The sequence below is a fragment of the Protopterus annectens genome, chromosome 3.part1 (genome assembly GCF_019279795.1).
Source record: "Protopterus annectens isolate FY-2018-M chromosome 3.part1, PAN1.0, whole genome shotgun sequence".
Lineage (NCBI taxonomy): Eukaryota > Metazoa > Chordata > Ceratodontiformes > Protopteridae > Protopterus > Protopterus annectens.
Window position 1 is genome coordinate 379,097,027 of NC_056732.1, and position 24,889 is coordinate 379,121,915.

Consider the following 24,889-nt stretch of genomic DNA (forward strand, 5'->3'; position numbering starts at 1 on the left):
ATGTTATGATGTTTGTGTATGCAGCGATTGGCTGCTTTATTCTGCTTTCCTACTTGATGGATTTTACACAGTAGCCCTGTGATTGGTCTTGTGTGCTTTAAATGTTTTTGGTTGTTAGTTTTTGTTTTGCCTTTGATCATATGTATTATTTATACTTTATTGTGATATTTATCGCATGTTGTTAGTGAATATGCCCTTTTTAGTTTGTTTGTTTTTACATGAAAGTAGGCTGTTTCGAAATTTTATTATGGCTAATTGTTGTTATTGGCCAGATCATGATTTTGTTTATACTTCATAGGCTCATTCTAGGTATTTGTGATAGGCTGATGTCTGTTTATGCAGCAATTGGCTGCTTCATTTTGCCTTTCCATTAGATGGCTTTGGCAGAGTACACCTATGATTGGTCTAGTGTGTACTCAATGTTTTTGGTCATCCGTTCTCTGTTCTGCCTTGGATCACTCGTACCATTTATACTTTACTGTGATATCTTTTATATGCTATGGTGAATGTGCGCCTTTTTAGTTAGGCTTTATATGGAAGGTAAAATGTAATGAAGGAAACATACAAGGGAATTCCAGTCTATATGTTGAGGTTCTGGATCTGCCTGGATAATCCTTATTGGTTGTTATACTTCTTTCATTCAGCTGATAGGATCATTTTATTTAACTTCTGATTGGAGACAGTAAATATATTTTGATAGGGGATTGGATGGAAGGTTTCCTGTTTATGTGTGTATATTGCATCAGTTGTGATGTTCAACATGATCCCCTGTTTCACTCGGCGCTTCAAGAGACAGTTTGGTCGGATAGTTTTTCTACTTGTGTCCAATCAAATATTAAGAAGGTTTGGCTAGAAAGCCTTTTAAATTAGTAGATATTATAGGTAGGTTTTTTTCTACTATCCAATTATGATGAGTTATTTTATTATAATGTTTATTGATTGGTTTTTCAAACATGAATATGCTTTGAAGTTTTTATTTTTCGATTCCAATTGGATTAGAAGCTAATATGTTTTTTAATATTTAATTGTTTTTTTTAGCATGTGATTGTTTATCTGCCATTTGATTGGTATGTTTTGATTATAAGTTTGTATTGTGTGTTTTTTCTAATGGTCTGAAGAAGCGGTTTGCTATACCGCAAAAGTGCTTACCATCTATGTAATAAGTCTTCTGCCTTGACAGCCGTGGTAGCCTGGAATTTTGTTTTTTTCTTTGTTGAATATTCAAGGATTTTTGCTGGCTCATTCAACAGAGGATACTTACTATAGGTAAAGATGTATCACTGAGTAAAATCTGCTGTAATATATTATTGGCCAAGAATTTTACAAGTTGCATATTTTTATTATAATAACTGCATAAGTATTTAAGCATCTAGAATTAAAAATTGTTTGTTGGAATTTAAAGAAAATATAAAATTCTAGGAAAAGGAAACTTTTCCATCTATTTTACAGTAATATTTCACATATTGTAATAGTATAGGAAGCCCATGTACTGAATGAACAGATGTACAGAAGAGACAGATTAAAGCCATAGTTGCAGCAGGAGTATCAAAAGTGACTCAGATGTTGCACTACTTATTAAGAAACCACTTCAATATCAGAATGTAGTATATGGGATTTATCTTGTCACATATTCAGTTTCATGCACTGTCATACTCACTTATTTATATTGTTAATGAGGTTTCATTCAACTATAGATATTGTTCAGATCATATGGTAATACATCTGATATTTGAAACTTGCAAAAACATGTTTCTAGTCCCTCAATTGCAAGGCAAAACCCTGTCCTTCTGAATGTACATATTTGAAATTATATCAAAGAGGAATTAGATAACAAAATAAATTATTTGGGTGATGTATTCTTCAATCAGGAAAATGATAGCCTTTCTTAAAGTCATGCTTAGGGTGATTCATATTTTTAATTCCATTTATTGCAGGAAGAAAAAAATAAAGATATGGGTATTAAAAATAAAATTCATGTCTTAGGTTGCAAAGGAACGGTTGTATGGAAGATGGAAGGACATCATAAATTTACTATTGGTATACTGAGAAATTCTGTACTGTATGTTAGATATGTAGCAAACGACTATTAAAAAGAGAATATCATTAATGTATTTGCAGAAAGGTTTACTAATATCTAATTTGGATGAAAATGTAATGATTTTCCAGCTTTCATATTACTTTTTGTTTCATTAAAACCCCAAAAGAGGCTTGCAGAGATAACTATAAGCTGGATATGATTTAGGCAGCAAATAGTCACTTAAAAGCTGACAAATCATCAAGGTCAAATTGTTAGGTAGATTTTTATAATATGTATTTTGCATTTATAAATAGCTAAAATGTTGTTAAAGGTTTATCATTTCATACAATGAGGAGTATAATAGATTTTCTCTGAATCATTCTAAGATAGTTCTTTTCCTCAAACCTAATCTATGTTTGTCTTATCTTAAGAAATATAGACCTTGTTTTAATGAATCCAAATGTGTTTGTGTATATCTCTCTTTCTATATATGTATATATATATATATATATATATATATATATGTATAGATATATAGATATATATATATATATATATATATATATATATATATATATATATATATATATATACACATATATATATATAGAGAGAGAGAGAGAGTATATATATATATATACATATATATATATATATATATATATATATATATGTATATATATATATATATATATATATATATGTATATATATATATATGTATATATATATATATATATATGTATGTGTGTGTGTAATTTTTTTTTCTTTTCAGTTTGGTTTTACTTGAGGTAGTCAAAAGTATGATCACGCACATTCATTACAATTTTTAATGTTAGCTATTCACTCTAGAAGAAGTTTTAGTTTTTTTTTTCTGTTGACACTTATAAGAAATTCAGCAGAGCTCCACACAAATTTATATTAAGGGTAATGCAACAATACCATTTTCTTCATTAATTTATTGGTAGCATTAAGATTGTATATGTATGTTTTCCTGTGTTCCTTTAGATTAGTAGGATTCATTCTAAATGTGTTTAATTAACTCAAATACTAGGTAACGCCCTTGTCTTTTTATTTATTTAATGTATAGAACCAATATTTAACTTTGTTTTGATTAAAACTCATATATTGTGTGTGTGTGTGTGTGTGTGTGTGTGTGTGTGTGTGTGTGTGTGTGTATAAAATTATCTCTGTGTGTGTGTGTGTGTGTGTGTGTGTGTGTGTGTGTGTGTGTGTGTGTGTGTGTGTGTGTGTATGTGTGTGTGTATAAAATTATCTGTGTGTGTGTGTGTGTGTGTGTGTGTGTGTGTGTGTGTGTGTGTGTGTGTGTGTGTGTGTATAAAATTATCTGTCTGTGAAAGGCTGTGGCATCTATCATCAACAAAAAACGATTGGTACACACATTGCCAGCAGTGAAACATGCATGCTCACACCACCTACTACTAGCTCCAAGATTGCACAATACAGGAATAGGGCATATACCCAACACATTTACAGCAATCTCACACCAGCATAGTCAATGAGTTGATCTTTTAAAATAAAATGGAGTCAGTTGATCATATTTCAAGTAAAGACAGTGATCATCTTGAAGGAACCTATATGTTTACATACATAGAAACACACACACACTTATATGTACTTCTCCTAAATCAAATTTTAAGATATATACTATCTATCAGTTTTCAGAAGATTCTAATTATATGTTAAATCTTGACAAATCCTTACTTACATTTAGTCATTACATATACATCAGTCTGAAGGTGTTTACGGAAATTAAAATAATAATAGATTCAAATATGTTTGCTTTTTTTTGCAAAAAAATGAAACTCAATACAAATTTTATTATACTGACTATTATGCTATGTATTTACTGAAACTCCATTATAAAATTTGCTATTGTAAATATTGATTGCATTAGCTATAGAACCTTGGAGCTTTTCTCCCTGGGCCTCTGCTGAAAAGGGCACCAGTGCCCCTTCTGACTTTCTTGGTAAACAAATGTCAACGAATGACTGAATAAATAAATAAATAGTTTTTGCTCCTACAGGGATTCATAGGGTGTTTTTATAAATTAAACAAGCTAATGGGATTGGATAATTTGTTACATATTTCAATTAATTATTGCAGTACTCATATTTTGTTGAATAATTCTGTGATCAGACACTATCATTTCCAAAGTGGAAAACATTGAAAGTTGTTTTCTTTCTTTCTCAGTCTAAACTGTGCTAGTCAGCTATATGGAAAGAAGCTCTTATTCAAAATCGTATTCCAGTTTTGAATATAATATAATATCTAACATATTACCTAAGCTATTATTCTGAATGGTATAATTATGGACGCAATCCAATATTTTGAACATTTATGGACCCCCCTACAAAAATATACTCAGTTTTGAATGTTTACAGAATTTATCTTAGTTTGATTACATGTGGCAAAAACTATCATTTTTATTTTTAATTTCTCCAGATCTTTTAGGTTTCTAATACTATGACGAGAATGGACCTCATTCCCAAGTCAAAGTCCAATTAAAGTTCATGAAATTAGTATTGTTTCAATCTTTGATGCCAGCCACAAGTGCTCTTCACAGCACCCATAATGTGCCCAGTAATGACTCCTTCTACAATTCGTACAGGGTTACATGCATTGGTAACATATCTAAATATAACTGTAGATTCTTTTTTATAAGACCTGTTGCTCCTACTACTATTGGAATTGTCTGGGTATCTTTCTTCCACATTGCTCTGCCTGCAGATCCTGATATTTTATGACTTTGTGTTTCTCTGTACGCAGGACACTGTAGTGGCAATTGCAATGATCATTGCTGCTTTTGTCTTTTCATGGACCACTATATACTGTTTCCTAGCATCTATCTTTTGAACTGTTGGTAATGGATGATCCCATGTGATGTAAACTTCATCATTTTCTATGATGCCTTGTGGTTCATGTTTCCAGTGTTTTTCAGCCACTTCAATACCATAATGTTTGCACAATCCCCAGTGCAACAATCTTGTCACATTGTTATGCCTTTCAGTATACAGTCCTTCTGCCATAAGTATGTCACAACCAGCAATGAGGTATGCAACTGTTTCCAATTCGGTTTTACAAAACCTACATTTGTCAGTTTCTTCCACATGTTCAATGGACTTTGTAAACCAATTGTACACAGCCCACTATCTTGGGCCGCCAGTTTTAACCTTTCATGTCTTGGTTTAAATTCACCTCTCCTTAGCCATTCCTGTGTTCATTCCTGATCAACATGAGGTTCTTCCAGACGTTTTCTATACTTGCAACTATATTTATCCATTTTCCAAATTTCTTGCCTTCTCATCTGATCCTTCACTTTATATTCTTTGTTTTGTTTTTTGGCACATTCAGTTGCCTGATTTTTATCTACTTCTGGTTTGATTTCCATTCCTGCTTAATGCCGATATGCTTCTGCTGGATTAAGCAGGGAAATCATCTTAGATTTATTTTCCTCATGTTTCAAAACTTTCACTACTTTTGGGTCTTTTGAGGCCAGCAGATATGTGTGGAGTCCCACGATTGCGGATCTATATATGTAATCAGTTTCAACGAGGCCCATCCCTCTTTCGGAACAGGGAATGTATAATCTTAGTATGCACTGATTTTTATAAATCATTTGATAACCATGAAGAATCCTTCGTTTGCCTACCTAATCTATCCAACATGTTTTGGGGCCAGTCAGTCACTCCAAAACTGTAAGTTAGGACAGGAAGAGCAAATTGGTTTATAGCTTGGATTTTGTTCCTAGATGTCAATGCTGTTTTCAGAATTAATTTAAGTATTCTAAAGTATTCCTTATTAAGTTGTATTCACATTTGTTCATGTTTTATTGGTGATCCTACATCACTTCCCAAATATTTATACACTCCCTCTTGCTCAAGTTCTTTTATATCACATTCTTGTCCCAAACTGATGTTTTTTTCTGGTGCTGTAGTTTTCCTGCTTTAAAGGTTGCTTTTGCACATTTATCAAGACCAAATGACATTTTTATATAATCTGAAAAAGTTTTGACAACTTGCACTTGTGTTTTCAGTTCCTCATCTGATGAGCTATATATACAGTTTTAAATCATTGACAAAGAAAAGATAAGTCTTCACACTTTGTTGTTTTCTAAGAACCAAATTATAACCATGGCCTAAGCTGTTAAGTAGACAGCTTAATGGTTTAAGGGCAAGGCAGAATAGCAGCAGTGACAGAGTGTCACCCTGACATATACCTACAAAAACAGAAATAGACAGATGAAGAGGTAGTGAAGCAGTCTTTCACATGTATACAGAAATTGACGCAAAAAGTCACACTATGCCACATCACAAACACAAACAGACAGACTTACCAATATATACAGAGGTACAAAATCCCCCCCCCCCCGCACACATATGCATTAAATGTACCTAGCATTTTGACTATGGGCACAGTTTATTTCAGGTCATGTTTTACTCTAGAATAAACTTTTTTTAGACCTCTTCTCCCCTCCACACACACACACACACACACACACACACACACACACACGCACGCACACACACACACACACACACACACACACACACACACACACACACACACACCACATCTTTGTAACTGCGCTACTGTTAAATTTGTTTTTTTTCCCACTTGTTAACCATAGATAGTAAGAGGAAAGGAAAAGGCAGGCCATTACAGCTGTTTCATTATTTGCTTTCTTTATGTTATTGTATGTGTGTATGTATTTATTTGCCCTGCTCACTAACCATAGCTTTCTCTGAGCCTTGGTTAGTGAGGGTGTAAAGGCAGGCCTTTGTAACTGCTGTAACAGTCACTTGTCTTTTGTTTAATTTAGTTTTTATTTTTACTTTATTTCTTTGTCATTAGTGATAGGAAAAATAAATGTTGGCTTTCAGAGACAATGTCAGTGTCTGCACAGTGATCAGTGAGATAGCTGGAAAACCAAGCAACAGTAGTAGTGGAAAAGTTAAGGTTAGGGTTGGTCAGTAGAAGTAAGTGGGAGACAGTGTCAAAGGCTTTTGAAAGGTCTAGGAATAAGCAAGAGATGAGGTTGTTGTTAACTCTGGCCAGCGAAATAGTGTTAATGAAGAATAAAAGGGAAGTAGTAGTTCTATGTTTAGGGCAAAACCATGTTGTGTGGGTGTGAGCATTTTTTCCTGTAGTAGGTGTTACATGACTTGATTATCAGTGCATTTTCCAATACTTTTGAGAGTGGTGAGAGGATAGCAATAGGTCTAAAGTTAGTAATTTCAGTGGAGCTAACTCCTTTATGTATAGGTAAAGTATAGAATTCTTTCCAGATAGAAGGGACTTTCGAATCAGAGATAGAGCGGCTAGTCTAGATAGATACAGGATGAGCAAGTGAGTCAGCTGCTAAATGAAGGAAATAGGGAGGAATACTTTGTATCTTAGGTTCATAGATTCATAGAATAGTACTAGGCTAACCACCTTTGTGGGCCGTTTTAAGCCTAGCCAATTACCCTATATGAGAATCAAATGCTGCACCTTTGGTTTATAAGGCAAACACCTTAACCAGTATGCCAACCTCCCATCCATTATGAGAGTTGGCTATGCAAAGATTGAATAGAAAAAGGTTTATTTAAGGCAACAGGAAAAAATATTCAAGGCAGTTTAGACAAGCTATAATTTGTACTTGGCGTAGCTTGAGATGATTGCCAGTTTGGAAGTCTGATCTTTAATCATGATAGTTTATGCAGTCAATGTATGCAAGCAATAATGCCCGACAGGGTAGGGATTACTGAGAAATAACGAGCCACCCACAGGTGTTGTGAGTCCTATGCCTACTGGAAAGTCCATTATTTGCCTGCCCACCCTGGAGGGCATCATTGTGCTTAAATCATTGGCTACCTGTTAAATTATTTGTTTGTTTTATTAATAGAATATATGTATTTTATACAGTTTTCCACACACACACACACACACACACACACACACACACACACACACACACACACACACACACACACACACACACACACACACACACACACACACACCACATCTTTGTAACTGCTACTATTAAATCTGTTTTTTTTTTTTCTTTTTTTCCTGTAGTAGGTGTTGCATGACTTGCTTATCAATGCATTTTTCCAATACTTTTGAGAGTGGTGAGAGCATAGCAATAGGTCTAAAGTTAGTAATTTCAGTGGAGCTAACTCCTTTATGTATAGGTAAAGTATAGAATTCTTTCCAGATAGAAGGGACTTTCGAATCAGAGATAGAGTGTCTAATCTAGATAGATACAGGATGAGCAAGTGAGCCAGCTGCTAAATGAAGGAAATAGGGAGGAATACTGTCAGCTGATGTTGAACAGTGTTTTAATTTAGAGAGTAGTGATTTAATGTAGCAAGTAGGTACAGAGCTGAGGGAAAAAGTATTAGAAGTTTATAGTAGGAAAGGGTTCGGAAGATTTAGTAGTGTTAATAGTAAAGGGATCAGAGTTAATCATCTTAGATATAGATTCGATAACATAGGTGTTAAAGATGGTGGCATTTTCTTCTAGTGTCTTGTTTGGGCAGGGATTGGAAGAAGAAGTGTTACCAGGATGCAATATTTGATTAATTGAGTTCCAAAATGTTTTGGGATTAGATCTTAGTGCTGTAGGAAGGTTAAAGTAGAAGTCTTTTTTTGTTTTTATTAATGTGTTTTTGGTCAGATTTCTGAATTCTTTATATTTTTGCAGCTCAGTAGGGAGCTTAGATTTTACCCATGTTTTCCACATCCTATCTCTAGTTTTCTTTAGGGTGTGAGTAGCATTGGTCAGCCATGGGGATATGTTAAATTTTATATGGACAGTGCAGAGAGGTGCAAGAGAGTTAAGAATGCTAAGGAAGATAGAGTTGAATGAGTAGACTGCTTCTTTGAGGGGGAGTTGGGTAAGAAATGTCCAGTTAACTCTAGACAAGAGGGCTTTAAAAGTCTCTGGGCAGAAGTTAGACAGTTTGAGACAAGTTATATATCTGTGTGGCCTAGTGAAGTGAGAGGTGTATCTAAGAACTGTTATAGGAGAGTGATCGCTTAGAGAGTTGGGTAGGGTTTCATGGTTGTGACACTTGGAGGGATCAGAGACTAGTATCCAGTCAATAAGAGTGCCAGTGATGTGTGAGTTGTTGGTATGGGCAAGTTCAGAGATTAGTTGTGTAAAGCCATGTAAGTTAATGCATGAGGTAGAATTTGGAGAACATAGAGTTAGCCCATTAATATTTACATCCCCAAGGAGGATGGTTTAATTTGGAATGTGTTGAGAGAGGTATGAGAGGATGTTTTCCAGAAGGAGAATGTTGTCCCCTGGAGGAATGTAGATGGCTGCTACAGTGACAGTAGAATAGTTATTCAGTTTAAAATTAGCTGTGAGAATTTCAGCAGGAGGAAAGGCTGGAATAGGTTTGTTAAGACATGTAAGAGTTAGGTGTTTGGCGTAGACAGTGGCAACTCCACCCACCTTTTTTTCTTTTGGCGATCTAAGCAAAGTGTATTATAATTAGGAGTTAGAATATCTCTATCTGAGTTTTGAGGTTTCGGCCAAGTTTCTGTTAGGGTGCTTATGTCTGGGGTGTGATTGATAATCCAGGCATGGAATTTACTGACTTTGTTTAGTATACTTCTGATATCCATTGAGTAAAATGAGATATGTTTTTTTGGAAGGGTAGGGTCTTCTGGGTTGGGAGAAGTAGCATTACTGGAAGAGGAGGGAGTGATGGGACCTAGATTTGGATGAATGTCACCTGACAGAAGTAGAGCATCAGGGAGGAAGTAGAGTTTGTATTTGTTTGATTAATTGAAAAGGTATTTTGATTTACTTTTAGAATAATAGTGTGGGAAGGAGGAATTTTGATTTTCAGGGGGAAGATAGATGGGGAGATAGGAAACAACTGCTGTGGAGGTGAGGAGTCATTAGCATGAGTATTTGTGGGATCTTTGCACAGTGGAGTTAACTGGGTATTATAGGAGGCTAGAATGAAAAGGAGAAGTAATGGAGGCAGGTAGAGAATAGTGCAGGTTGAGAAAGCCATGTTTAATGGGGAGAAAGTATTTATTGACTGAAGTAATTGGTGGTAGAGTATTTAGGAAGGTATTCATCTCAGACCTGTAAGAAAGTAAGAGGAAATAGGGGATGTCACCAGTAAGAGGAGTTGGCATAGGTGGGAAGCAACAGGAGCTGTAGTAGTCCAATTTGTTGTGTGTGTGATTGAGGAGGGGGAGCACTTGGGGATTATTCCAGAAGACAGGGTGGGATGGGTCTTGGGGGATGGGAGTTCCTAAAGGTTAAGTATAAAGGAAATTGTATGGAGGGTGGGTGAGAATGGGGGCATGCTGGGGAGTGAAGTGAGCCTGAGCGCAACGAGGGCAAACTGAGTGGGTAAGACCTGATCTGATCAGTCAGTTACACCAAAAATAAGTCAGTTACACCAAAAATAAACTATCAGTAATCTATAGGATACAAGGTAGGTGCTGATTCCCATAATAGTAACTGGCAGTATCTCAGTGAAATGCCAAATGCTTTAGGAGTTTTGAGAGGAATTAGCAAAAAGTTAATTAAGTGCCATATTATAGTAAAAGAAACCTATTTAAGTTGTACGTCTCTTATAAATCAGGAACACATCAGTTGTGTGTTGAGATCAATTAAGTAGCTCACACACTAGGTTACAAGTTTAACTTAAAGTGATGTTGACGGGAAAACACTGTACAAAAAGGGGGGGGGTATTCAGCAACTGACGTCCCTTGTAGCATACCAATAACGTAAACAAAAATATATTTAAGAGGCAGAATAACAAATAAAACTGATATGAGAAACAACTATACTAGTTACATATAAACTACTACAATACAATAACATTGTCCGCATGTAATCTGCTAAGTAATAGAAATACAGCAGGTTTATCGGACATACTAGAGATTATTAATGCCCTTTTGGTAAAATACAAGAGTACATTTACATAATGAAAAAAATAACAAGAGACGGTAAGGGAACAAGAATAGTTGCTGAATAGTAAGCAGAGATTTTAAAATGGCGGCCCTATCCACTCTAAGAACCATCACTGTGATTCATACTTTCCCATCACATTTAAATCCTGGAATAGGTTCCCTCCTAATCTAAATCGTACACAACCCATTGTGGCTAATATAGACAGTGAGCTGTCTAAGGAATGGGCTGAGGCACAACACTTATCCTCCATGCACTTTGTCGATTGTTTATTACGGTATTATGAAAGGACAATTCAGAGTCAACTCACCGAAATTGAAACTTTGTGTGGGGAGGTAGAAAAATTGAGATCTGAGGTGTCATATTCACAGCATGTTTCAGACCTGGCTAAGGAGCTTTCAATATTGGAAAAACAGCTTACAAAAAGAAAAATTAATAAGTTTAATTGTGATTTGATGGACTATGAAAAAGGGAAACCTTTTGTAAATCAAAAATCAGTTAGATTTCAAGATTCTAAATATATTAATACTAACAAAAAAAGACCAAGGTCCATTTTGAGACATTACAAAGCCACGTCTGATGCTACTTCTGAGGAGGACACCTCCTCTGCAACGGATGGGGAAAGTTTCTCACGCAAGGTGTCCCCAGCTGCGAAAAGGAAACAGCCACCCCCTTTAGAGTTAGGGGTAGGAGGCGGGGTGGCAAGAAACATAGAACAAGATTCCGGCAATCTAACCTTACATTCCCTATTACAACAAATGGTGAAGTAATTGATAACATTCATAACATTTCCTCCTTTGAACTTTCTTCTGTACACACACAACTTCTGAATAAAGGATTATCCTTTGTACCTTCATCATTGGTTTCAGAAACTCAGTTATTACAAGAAGTTGACGAATTTTGTAGAATACTTAACCTAAAAATTTTTTTTGCAGACCATGAAAATACTCAAAGGTCATCTGATTTTAGATTCGGAAAATCAGATTTTGTTCCCCCCATGAACAAACATGTGTCTATTTTTAGAGAATGCATAATGAAAGAGCTACATTATTCTAATTTGTATGAGCCTACTGAAAATAATTTAACAGCAGCAGAAAGGCAAGCCTTGACAGAGCTTAGCAACAACCATAACATAGTAATAACTATGGCAGATAAGGGAGGAGCGGTTGTGATTTTGGATTATTCGGTATATAACCAGGAAGCCTTGCGTCAATTAGCAGATTCCAGTTTTTATATGGAATTAAGTATGGATCCTACTTCATCCTTTAAGAGAGAAATTGATGATTTTTTGGAATTGTCGGTTCAACAGGGTACTATTACAAAACAGGTAGGTATACAACTTAAGGTGGAGGAGCCTAGTCCCCAATATCTATATATGTTACCAAAAATACATAAAGATCCATTACATCCTCCGGGCAGACCTATCGTTTCAGGTAGGGGTTCCTTAACGGAACCATTGTCAGCTTTTTTGACATTCTATCTGAAGCCGCTGCTGACATTTATCAGGTCCCGCATCAAGGACACCACCAAATTTCTTAATATCATCAATGACTCTCAATTAGAATCTCATTGGCTGCTTTGTACACTTGATGTGGCTTCATTGTATACATGTATCCCACATGATCAGGGAATTTTGGCAGTTTCCTATTGGTTATATCAATCCAACCTTTACTCCTTGGCCTTTAACAACTTTTTGATCAAACTAACTGAACTGGTGTTGCGGAAGAACATTTTCTATTATCAAGGAAAGACCTATTGGCAGATTAAGGGAACTGCGATGGGTGCTTCTTTTGCACCCATCTATGCAGATTTGTTCATGGGGTATTATGAGGTTAAGTACATATATGATGTTAACCATAACAAAGTTCTACCACATTTGGACATCTGGCGCAGATATCTAGACGATTGCTGGATGGTGTGGCGTGGGAATAAGGAATGTTTAACCCAGTTTTTGGATTATTTGAATAATAACACTTTTGGCATTCGGTTTACGGTCAACATCGAACATTCAGAGATTGTATTTTTGGATGTTAAGGTTTCCAAACTTGCAGATAATACTTTATCTACTACTATATATAGAAAATTCCCTAAATACAACACTTTATTACATGCCAAGAGTTCACATCCTCGCCACATCATCCGCAATATTCCAAAATCTCAATTTATGAGAATTAGACGTATTTGTTCATCGGATCAGGATTATTTGGATTCTAGTCTAGATTTATCTCGCAGATTTTCACAACGGGGCTATGACTCTCAACTTCTAACTAATGCTGTAGGACAAACCAATAGATTGACACGTCAGAATTTGTTGTGTTATAAATCAGATGATAGGGAATTTATGAGGCAAAATAATAACCAACCCATACGTTTAGTTACAACCTATGGTACTAATACGAATCGCTTCAGAGATCTTATTAATCAACATTGGGGTATTCTCTTGTCACATGAGGTTTTAAGTAGGGTGTTGCCTGAACAATGTCAATTTTCCTACCGGCGGGGAAGAAACATGAATTCACATTTTACACACTATAAAAGATACATTCCAAGCCCCCCACAGCAAAGAACTTTAACTGGTGAATTACTTAAGGGCTGCTATCCTTGTGGCCATTGTACGGCCTGCCAACATTTGCAACAAACCAAAGAATTTTCTAGCAAAAACACCTCTAGAATTTTTGAAATAAGGGTTTTTGCTAATTGTAGTACGGATTGGGTTGTCTATTTGGCAACCTGTACCTGTTCCGCATTTTATGTTGGACAGACGTCGAGACCAGTGAAATTTAGAATAGGGGAACATTTAAGTGCAATTAAGAACAAACGTGTTGCCAATGCCTTATTTAAACACACTTTGGAACATGCATCTGCAGTTTTTAGGTTTGTTGTTATAGACAGGATAACTCTACACAGGTGTTTTAAAGCTGGATGGCACCAAAAACTTAATCGAATGGAAAATATGTGGATAACCAAATTGGGTGGTTTATTTAGACCTGGATTAAATATTTTAGAATAGGATTATCTCATGAACTATTATATCATTATGCCTATGGAGGGGGTGTTTGTCATGTACCATTTCTTTTTCTGTTTTTTTCCTATATAATCATAAGTCCTATTAGTCAGTATTTAGGGACAGTTATATTGTAATATTGGTTGTATTTACTAGTACAATTTACAATACATTATGATGTTTCCTATATGTTATATCATGATATATAGGTATTTGTTCAAATTATCATAGAAACAGGTTGGTCAAGAGATTATTTTTATTTTACAGGGACATGTAATATTCTTTTATACAAATTCTATGTCTCATTGAGGTTACATATTTATACACTAATATTTGTATTTTTATTTGTAATTATACAAAATACAAATGGGATAGGTTGTTTTATGTAATACTCCAATATCTATTTGAATGAAATTGATGATAATACATAGATTTTGTATGGTTTATTCATGTAATATATATACATGGGAAGAAATGTGGTTTTTCCCTGAACTTTTTCATGTTCCCTAATGTTTTGTGACCTTTCCTGTTTTAATGGTACATGCCCCTTTAAATGAGCACTATAAATTTGGTATTCATGGGGGGTTGGGTTTTCTGACTTGATTTCAAAATATAGCATTGATAAAGGCTATAACATAGCCGAAACCGGTTTGCTTAATTATGGGTTCATATACTGTTTTTTCCATTATATGAACTAGTTTAACAATAAAGTTGTCTTTTGGTCGAGCGAACAACACGTGCTGGCTCATTTCTTTTGGACTCCCTCCTAATCTAAGACACAACTTTAGCTCTCTCTGGTTCTAGCAGCTCACAAAGGCACTGCAAATGAACTCCATCTCCTGTTATAACACACCCATCTTAAACAAATAGCAGTAAAATTCTCAACATGATTTATTAGCTTTCCATTTTCTGACATTTCTACCAAGAAATCTGTTGATGCTGTCATTGTAAGAAGCTAAGAAGCCAAAAGAAAGTGTAAATCTAAATTGTAATGTGTATATTGTATATATTTTTATATGATAGCCATATGCAAATTTTGTAATCAGACATCTATAAACATATCCGTTATTGCGAGACATATTCTGTTATCGTATAGGAATTCTGAATTCTTATGTTGAATGTTTTGCTGTCTGTGTATTATTGGTACTTTCCATTAAATGTGTAATTGTTGTAATACCACTGAGCTTTTCTCCGTGGACTTCCACTGGAAGTGGTTGTTGCACAGTCAGCCTCTCCTGTTTAAATTCTGTCAGAATAAATAAAACAGAATCAAATAAGCAGTTATCAAATGCTGTTTAGTCACACATGCCAGCCCCAAGTAAAAGCAGCTGAAACACATGGATACTGAAAGATTCTGTATTATGGGGTGGGCCAAAACCTACCACATCTCCATCCCTCTTGTGCATGTTCATTATAAGGTTGCTGTAGCTTAAAGTAGAATAACAACCCCCACATGTAATAAATATAAAATTAAGCTTTTTTTGGAAAAAAAATGACTTTCTCACAGAAAACATTGACACAGTGACATGGTGTTATTAAGAAAAAAATTAACAGAACTTTGGAAATGTTATCTCACTGATGTCACAACATTTTAGTATGGGAAGAAATGAAAATGGAAACTGTAAAAATGAGAGATAATAAGCATTATAGGTTTTATTGGCTAAGGCAACACATTTTAACTTGATAGTTTTCATTGAGTCACTCAGAGGAGTATGAGATTATGTCTTCAATCATACTCAGGAGTTTGAGATACGGATGCTAAGAAACTCACCTTGAGAAATTTGCTATTTCTGGTCTCAAGGAAAATCTCGACAACTATATAGACCATATTGAGAAGACAAAATAAAAATTATGATCAGAGAGATCCCAATCAGAATTCTTGCAGTGTGTGGAGCTTTATCATACCGAAGCAATGTGCCCTTCTGAGGCACTAACAACTTTAAAAACTGTTATATACTTTGCTTTGCCACAGTTTTATTTAAGTGTCACACGGCAAAGCATGTAACAGCTTTTAAAGCTGTTTCAGCTTCTGCAGCTATTCTGTGTTTAATGCCACAAACCACTTTTACTGCCTAAACTGAAGCTTAACAATGCTTATAGGTGGTTAACAAAAGTTTGTTTGTAATGTCTGAAAAGTGCTTAACAAACCTCTTTTTACTGATTTCAGATCATAATTGTGCTGCTGCTTGCACTACTTAAATGTAAGATACAAATGGAGGTATTCAGTGTCTTGAGTTTTTAACAGCAGGTGTTTCCTTTTATTTAACTGTTTAGTAGTAGTCTCCTGGTCACATGTAATAATGAGAATAATGCCCTCCTATGAATTATGAAATGCTTTATTCACGTTTTCTTGGTTCACACTTCTGGAATTAATAATTTGCTTTATATGTTGCTTTAGATTTTTGTAGTGAATAATCAGGAAGAGCTGGACAGGCTAAATACAGAGAATGCTCTTGCTTTTCGGAAAGATCAGAGGCTTCTGTATTTCAAGGACAATTCTGGATGGCTGCCCTTACAGGTACTGTTACAAACTTTTCATTTCACTAAGGCTAAGCTGATAACAGTGCTACTTCAGACAGTAAATGTACTAAGAAAATACTCGTGCAAGTGTTTTGAATGGTTTCTAAGAAATGAGTATATAAATATATATATATATATATATATATATATATATATTTTTTTTAATATTTATTTATTTAGGCTTTGTTGAGCAGGTTAGTCCCTTAAAGGTAGTGGCCTGCTTTCAGGGGAGACCTAAGGTGGTATTTATACTACTAGGGGAAATTTGGCTAGGACATCAGGGAATTTCCCCTGTTCTTATTGATAGGTGTCATGAGATCTTTTACATCTACCCGAGTCACCACCAGCTCAAACCGATGGGTCCTTGTTTCACATCTTATCTAAAGGATGACATTCAGGAGTGCAGAAACAACACCCTCCCCCCAATGCTGCACCGCATTGTTAGCAATCCAGTCACTTGTAGTGGGAATAGAACCTACAGCTTTCTGGTCTTCCAGACTCAAAGGTAAGCGTGCTATATGTCTATTTGCACAGCATGCTGTATTTCAGAATACACAGTATGCCTGACATGATGTCATCAAACAATATTTTAATGGGTTTAGCAAGATGCATTGATAACACGGAAAGCTGTCTTTCAGGATGTAGTGCTAACCCTTTGGCACTCAGGCACGGCTTACTTCTTGAAGTATTGGAACTCGGAGGGAGTAAAGCTCAAAGAGATACATTTACAAAGCAAAGCCCCATGCAAAAATATTAATATGAGATAGTAACTCATGGACAAGTATGTACTAGAAACAGTTATTACAAGCCTCCTGAATATTGTTCTTGTTCTTGTATTTGAGTGTGTTGCAGTGATATAAGTCTTCATGTTTATATGACAACAGAAACTTTTGACTTCTAGACTAGTTTACTAATGAGTATCCTACATCTTTAAAGTAATGAATGCTTGTCAGAATGTGTGTTAGTGCCCTGCATCCCAAATGTTCATTAGAGAGCATGAAGTAACAAGAGGGAGCTTTCTGCTGAATGTTGCTGGGGCTTGGAAAGCTGTCAAGTATGGTAGTCCAACTGTGTGCAGTCCTGTGCCTGAGAAAATGAGCAACCCTCATTTGCTTATAAAAGAAATAGGCACATTCATAATCTCCAAGTAGGATAAAGCACTGATATCTCCTTGAGGATATTTTGTCCAGACTGAAACTACACCGAAATTTAACTGCTACAGTTACTGGCATACACTGACCTTCATTGTAAGCACAGATGTTATATCAGCATTCTTTCAGGACTACCAAATAACCTTGCAGCTTCATAAATGAAAGCTGGTACTGCAGTTCCCCCAACATGACAGCTGCCGAACGTACTCCCTTAAAATTTGCACCTGGGGTGGCCGCCCCCCTTTTCCCTGCACTAGTTGCAGCTTTGCTTATCTCTTCTACTGCCTGGCTAATGTTTTATCATTGTCATTAGTCTAAGACCTCAAATCTCCCTGCCAAGCTGCCAGGCCATTGCCGTATCAGATTCCAATCATTCTACAGTACCATTGATGAAGGTTTTATTGTGGAAGTACTGAATTGCACTTTTTTCCTTTCAGTAGAAGAAGTGTTGCTGTCAGCTGTGTGGTTTAGAGAGACAGAAATTTGACAGTGACCCAGATGACCCAGGATTGAGTAGTGGTCCTGTTGCTGGAGGAACCACCTAGGAGTGGATGAGTAATGAAGGGTCTTACCATGCTTAGCTCTCCCAATTTCAGGGGTGAGGAATGCATGCCCAGGAATGCATACTCTCAGTTCCATAATGGAGAGCAGAGAACTTACAGAGGCATTTGTTTCAAGGGTGAGTGGGGGTCAGTTGTGGGCTAACATCACTTGTGGTAGCAAATGACAGTCCTTCATAATGTCCGTTGCTTGCCAAATCCCAAATGCACCATTGAACATGCGCATAGAACAGTAGTAGGGAGAAAAGTGGAAAACCCTGGACCTCACCACTGATGAATGCACCATTCCCAGTGCTGGATTCTTACCTTCAGGACTGTGAACAGGCCATACATTTCTTTTCCCAATGGGAACAATTTGGGTCAGTAGAGCAACCAGGGTGATGATCAGAAAAAAAAAAAATTGCAGTAGAGTAGACTGTAACTTCTCTGTTTTCTACACTGGATCATCATCTCTCCAAATTCTATTACTGCAGACATAAATATGGAGCTCCTAGATCATGTTTCTGCCTTTATCACAAGGTTTGCAATTGCTTAACAGAAGACTGTAAATTCACTGCCTTTTATTTGTTCATCAGCAGTCTAGGTGCCCTAATGGCAGTACCATTAGCTATGAAGTCTACTATACTATGTTACTTGATCTGGACACCAGCACTTCAGCAAGATGAAGAAAGGAGGAGGCAAACAGCTGCATGACAATAACTCAGCAAACAGACTTGCCGGTCATACTGACCATACTCTTGACCATTTTATGTGTGTTTGTGCTTGTTTTTAGAAATGTGTATTGTTTGGTAACTGCATCTCTTAAGATCATTTACTGAAAATCCTAATCAACACCAAGAATACTTACTCAATGGGACCTGACAGCATACCCAGCTGCTTAATTAATAGTGTTAATTTACCCTTGCAGACACAATCTGTAAGCACTTGAGCCTAAGATTAGCTACTGCTTTGTCTGTGATGAATGGCGCACAGCAGTGGTGATTCCCCTCCATATAGATGGCCTTACAACTAACATGGGTAATTACAGATTTATCAGCTTTACGAGCATAATGTGCAAACCATGGAGCATATTGTAACTGACCTCATAAATTACATGACATCAAGAATTCTTGAACTCCAAATGTTTGTAAAGGGTAGAGCATAACTACTGAATCTGCTAAACTTCTTCAAAAGGATTACAGGTGATGTAAAAGGTGGCCATGCAGTACAAATGGTGCATATTGATTTGGCCAAGGCCTTTGACATCATTTCCCTTGCTGACATCATATAGGGGCTAAATGCTTAAGAAAACACCCCCTGTGTGGTAGGGTGGATAGCAGATTGGTAGACAGACAGAACCCACACATAGTAAGTTGTAGATGCCTCATTACAAAGCATGAAAGTGACTTTTGGTGTCCTTCAGGGCTTTTCAGAATATATGTCTCAGATCTCCAGAAAGCTGACTTCTAGTCTGATGACTGTAAACTGACACCCAAAACCTCCAGAAAGAACTCTCTCTGGTAAACTTCTGGTGTACTAAAAATAGGTTCAATGTAAATGTTAAAAAATGTAGTATCTTCACTTGTGGTAGATAACCCCTCCCCTTATATTGTATACACAACACACCACTACAAAATGAAAATGTAGTGAGGGAACCTAGGAACTTGGGTTGGTAAGTCCATGTCTTTTGACCAGTATGTGATAACAGTTTTCAGGAAATCCTTTTATTTAGCCAAGCTAATTGCCAAAGGAATATCATCAAAATCTAAAGAGTTAATCACTTTCTTATATGTAGCATTGCTCAGACCAGTTATTGAGTTCAGTGTCCCCTTTGGGATGCATCTCAAGAAGCATATCAAACAAACAGAAAATCCTCAAAGGTACCTAAGCAAAAAGATCACTGGCCTAAAGTCCTTTAGGTACCAAGAAAGGATGGAAGCTCCGTCCCTTTATTTAGTATCTTATAGACCTTTGAGGGGAGAGTTCTGATTCACTTACTGTGCCATTAGAGACCTGGTTGTCCTGGACTTCGAGTGAGACCTGGTTGTCTTGGACCTCGAGTATCTCTGCAAGTCCATTTTCTCCACCAGTACTAGAAACAGGGACCTAAATCTTCACCAACAGATAAATGAATTATGGTGGAGGGACAAGTTTAAAATCAGCATCTCCCAAACCTATGGAATAAACTTTACCTGTACACTAAGCAGTGTGATTCACTGTCTTCATATAACCATAACATAGGTGACTGGATGAGTAGCCACAAATTTACTCCAGGACTGACGGGTATGGCCATCCTGGCGAAAGGAGATTTGGCATGACCGAGGGCACTGGCAAGGCATGAATTGTCATAAGAATCAGTGGCTTTTGAATATCTATAAACTCTCTAAATTCTGTTGTGGCATGTTTATTTATTTTATTTTATTTTATTTTACATTTGTTGACCGGGCTAGTCCAACTGGATGTATGTCCGTTTTCAGTAGAGGCCCGGGGAGAAAGCTCCATAAGTTGTACATTTTCACAGAAAGGCATAAATGGTTACATGAGAAACATAGCAATTGAAACAGATAATATAAAAGGATAAAAATAAATGGCATAAAAGGTTACATGACATCATAGCAAGTTAAACAGAAAATATGCAAAATACAATATATTGTAATATGATTTGAGTACCGTTTTGTTTTATACTGTTACCACTATTTTCCCCTGCAAGTACTTAACATGCAGAATGCTGTGAATTGCTTTTATAAGTAAATCTGAGTACCAGTAGCTCATTAATATTACTGGTACTAAAACTGGTAGTCTATAATGAAGGTTTTCCCTTTTGCTATTCTTAGACTGCATATTGCTTCCAACCACTGCCCACTCTCAGACCCAACCACCTCTAGGTTTGCATACCACACATAGTACAATTTATGACATTACTTCCTATATCATCTTGAACAGTTTTAGGTCTTCATTATATTCTTTAGTAAACTTACTACTCCCCTCCCATGACCATAATTATCTCAGTATGTCACCCTTCACCAGCTTTATAAAGCTAGCACCTGGTACCATTGCTCATTACTTAAAACATTCTAGAAATAAACTTGTCAGGCTAGATGTCTTCCTTTGGGGCTGCAGTATTTCTTTGTTCTTCTGTGCATAAACTCGTTCTTATCAGCTGCATTGTTTAGCCATTAACCTTATTATTTAAATACCATTACTACCCAGGCCTTCTTAAATTCTGGAAATGTTAACTTTTTAGAATCTTGATGTCAGGGGAGATTTAAGTAAATCCTTTCTTTTCTTGTCCACCATCTAGCAAAGCTAAAATGATATCAAAATGTACTTTGAATGCTAGCAAGATTCATAACAAGTTAGCATTAACAAAATGCTGGGCTAGTGATCACAAGCCAAGTATCATTTGCTGTTAGTGAATCATTGTTGAAGCCTAATAATTTCCTTCCTATTTTGCTTCTCACTTTCTGAAACCATTTCAGAGCCAAAGTCCCATATCAGAAATGGAGATAGTGTGATGCCTACTGTAAAGAAAGAAACTTACTTGCAGCCTCTGCTTATAACAGGGACTTAAAATCTAATTGGCTAATCTGTTAGCATATGCAGGTAGGTCAGATTAAGTTAAACTGTACTGTCCTCTACAACTCTTTTTCCCTATCTTCCTCAACATCCATTCTTAAGGTGCTTGACAGCATGGTCCACTTTCTCTCTAAGCCCACTCAGCCATAATGTGGACTATAATATGCACTGGGATGCCCACTGTGGCAGATAATTAGAGTAACACTTAATCTTCACTAACACTCCATCCACATTCTCTACACTTAAAATATTATCCCTCTTCTTTGGGGACCACTGCATTGTTTCTACCTGCAGCTCCAGTAAAAGGCCCAAATATGTCAGCTGTATTGTTAACCAAAAAACCTTTGGGCAGACTGCAGAACAGGTGTATGCTAGCTAGAAGTCATGCACTACCACTACAGCAGTCTGCAGCATCACCCTGCAATTCTTTGGAATACAGTGCTGCACTGTAAAATTAATATTTCTCAATCAAAACCAAGAGAATTAGGCAATCTTCAGCTCTTTGATTAGTGAGTCAGATTAGAGAGGTAATGAATGCCAAAAAACTGCTTTTAAATCCCTGTATACTCATTTCATTTGCGTCAGTTATTGCACAGCCAGGGGTAGAGGCAAGGGAGTAGTCAACAAAGCTATAAATGATTATCTGAAAAAGCATTAAGCAGGCTACTGGAGAACAGATGGCTGTTTCGGGTATCACAACAGCATCCTCACTGGTAATTTGAAAGCATATAATAACGTAACAGTATTTATCAGTAAGTACCTTACCTCCTTACCATAGAAGGTTACTTTTCATTTTGCTGTTTGCTGTCCACCTTGTTCTCCAATCCCATGCATATGTGAACTAATGTAGTCCTTCTTTAAATTCCAGACATTACCTCAGAGGCTTTACCCCATCCTTCAGCTTCAGTCATGTTACACTGCAGAAAGTGAGGTAAATAAATTGCTAAATGACATTCCTGTTAATGGGACTGCTGATCCAGACTGTCTATTATCCAGTTTTCTAAGGCCTTTGTATGGATCCTGTTCTAGTGCATTATTAATGTTTCTTTAATTGGTGGAACCTTTCTTGAGCTTTAAAAATCTGTCACCATTATTCTGCTCCCAAAAAGTCCATTCTGTCTTGAAAACTGGTTCACTAAAGCATTTGAAGTCATCCAACCAACTACATAGCATAATAAGATCGATACTAGTTAATTTGCTTACTGATTTTGTTTTGCAGTACTGTGTTGAATTCCTTGCTGGAATGTAAGACCTTAACAGCAGCCCCACCCCAAGTATTTTATCCTACTAGTCATTTATTTATTTATGAATGTATTGACATTTTGTTTACCAGAAAAGTCTGACTGGGTCACAAGAGCCTATTTTCAGCAGAGGTCCAGGGAGAAAAGCTCCATTTAAAAGAAAAAAAATTTCAAATATGTTACTTAAAAAAACAGTTGAAAATTATACATTTCAAAAATAATCAGCAATATTGTAAGGTGCAGAGATGCAAAAAAAATATGTTACAAGAAGAACAATGAGAAAAAACACAGTCAGACATTACGTACATTTCTGGAGAGCATCCTTTTGGCAGTTTGGAGAAGTAAGAAGTAAAAGTCATGAGTTTAGTTTAACTGTAACTGTAAAGGGGCAGAAAGATTAGGATAGATTAGTGTAAATGGGGAGGAGGTAATATGAAGAGGTTATGTAAAGTGGTACAGAGGATAGGCTAGCCATGTGAAGATGAGGAAGTGGTGATGGGTAGGGAATCTGTACAGACAGGGGTGAAAAAAAGTAGACAAGATTGATGTTCATCCAGGGGTATAACATGAGCTGAGCCATGAGATTGATAAGTGATTTTTCATTTATGGCTGATAGAAGTTTATTGCAGTGAGTCCATCATGACAGTCATAGGTTTCCCTTTCTGTGCTCGAAATAACCTATCCCATTTGGTTATAAATTGCCCTTACCCGTCCCACTCCTTTTCAGTCCTAGAAAAAGTGCCAGCAAATCAGCTTAACTCGTACATCTGATGTTGTCTGTTTCATTATTCTTCACTTCTGGTTATAATATCGCCCCCTTCTAGGATCACTGCCTTACTGGATCCTACAGCTATGGATCCAAGACCATGGAGCTGATCCCCAAGACCCTTTCAAAAGCAAGCTTTTCCGGCTCTGATTTTCAAAGCAGTTTCCCCTGCCAGATCTAAACATTCTGATTCTTCAAGATTGTCTTGAAGCCTTCTTAAAACAGATATGGACAGGATGATGAGGAGTTTCCTCAGGGTGCAGATTGAGATAGGTCTTATTCCTTATCTGTCCCGGAATGGGTCAGTGAGGTCCCCTACCCATCTTTAATTACTCCTCTTCCAATTCAGCCTGGCATTTCGGAACCTCAGGATCCAGTTCGTCCAAGGGAGGTTTTGGCAGGGACAAGTAGATTTTTGTCCTTGACTCCATCAGGGTCCCAGACCAGCTCATTTCCGATTCCTGCAGTGCAAAGTGGGTCTCCTATCTGAGATGTCAGTGTGGGGACCAGGGGGCAGGTATCAGACCCATTTTTGTCAGAGCCATGCCTCCCTGTTGTGTCCTCGGCCCTTGATAGCTCGGGTCCGATACTGTCTGGAGACTTCGGCTCTAAACTCCGTTAGACTTCCAGGTGGCAGAGAAGACCTTCTCTAGATTTAGAGCAACCTCCCTCTCTTCCCCCAGATCCACCTCAGCCTATATCTCTTCTGAGCTCTGAGCCCAGTTATCCAGTCCAGGGTCAGCTCTCCCGAGTGAGACTTCAGACTGTCACCAACCCCCAGGTGGTCCCATTGTCTTCTGAGCATCCCGCTGAGGAGATTCACAGGAAGAAGTGCAGGAGGAGGTACTTAGATTCCCCAGTGGAGTCTCTCACTGAGGACACAGACTTCGATGGGGGAGAAGGATCCCCCAGATCTCTACCGGATGATGTCTCCTTTGTGGACATCTTGGAAATTTTGAAACAGAAAGGCAGATGCTGTACCCATCCTCCTTCTTCTGATGAGTCAGTGTTTCTGAAGGCCTTCAGGATGGGCTGATCTGCATCTTGGGTGACCCCCCCCCCCGACAGATGAACTGATTGACCTCATTTTCCACTGGGTTTGGAAGGAGCTGAACATCATGGA

The 24,889-nt window shown here is 36.9% G+C and overlaps 1 protein-coding gene across 1 annotated transcript in view; it reads left to right on the forward strand.

Moving 5' to 3' along the window:
• The window catches only part of COLQ (collagen like tail subunit of asymmetric acetylcholinesterase), a 3,098,435-nt gene that overhangs the window by 2,789,366 nt on the left and 284,180 nt on the right, over positions 1–24,889 (forward strand). The window contains exon 14 of the mRNA XM_044066844.1: positions 16,372–16,491. Within this exon, the coding sequence (XP_043922779.1) occupies positions 16,372–16,491 (120 nt within the window). The remainder of the gene's footprint in view (positions 1–16,371; positions 16,492–24,889) is intronic.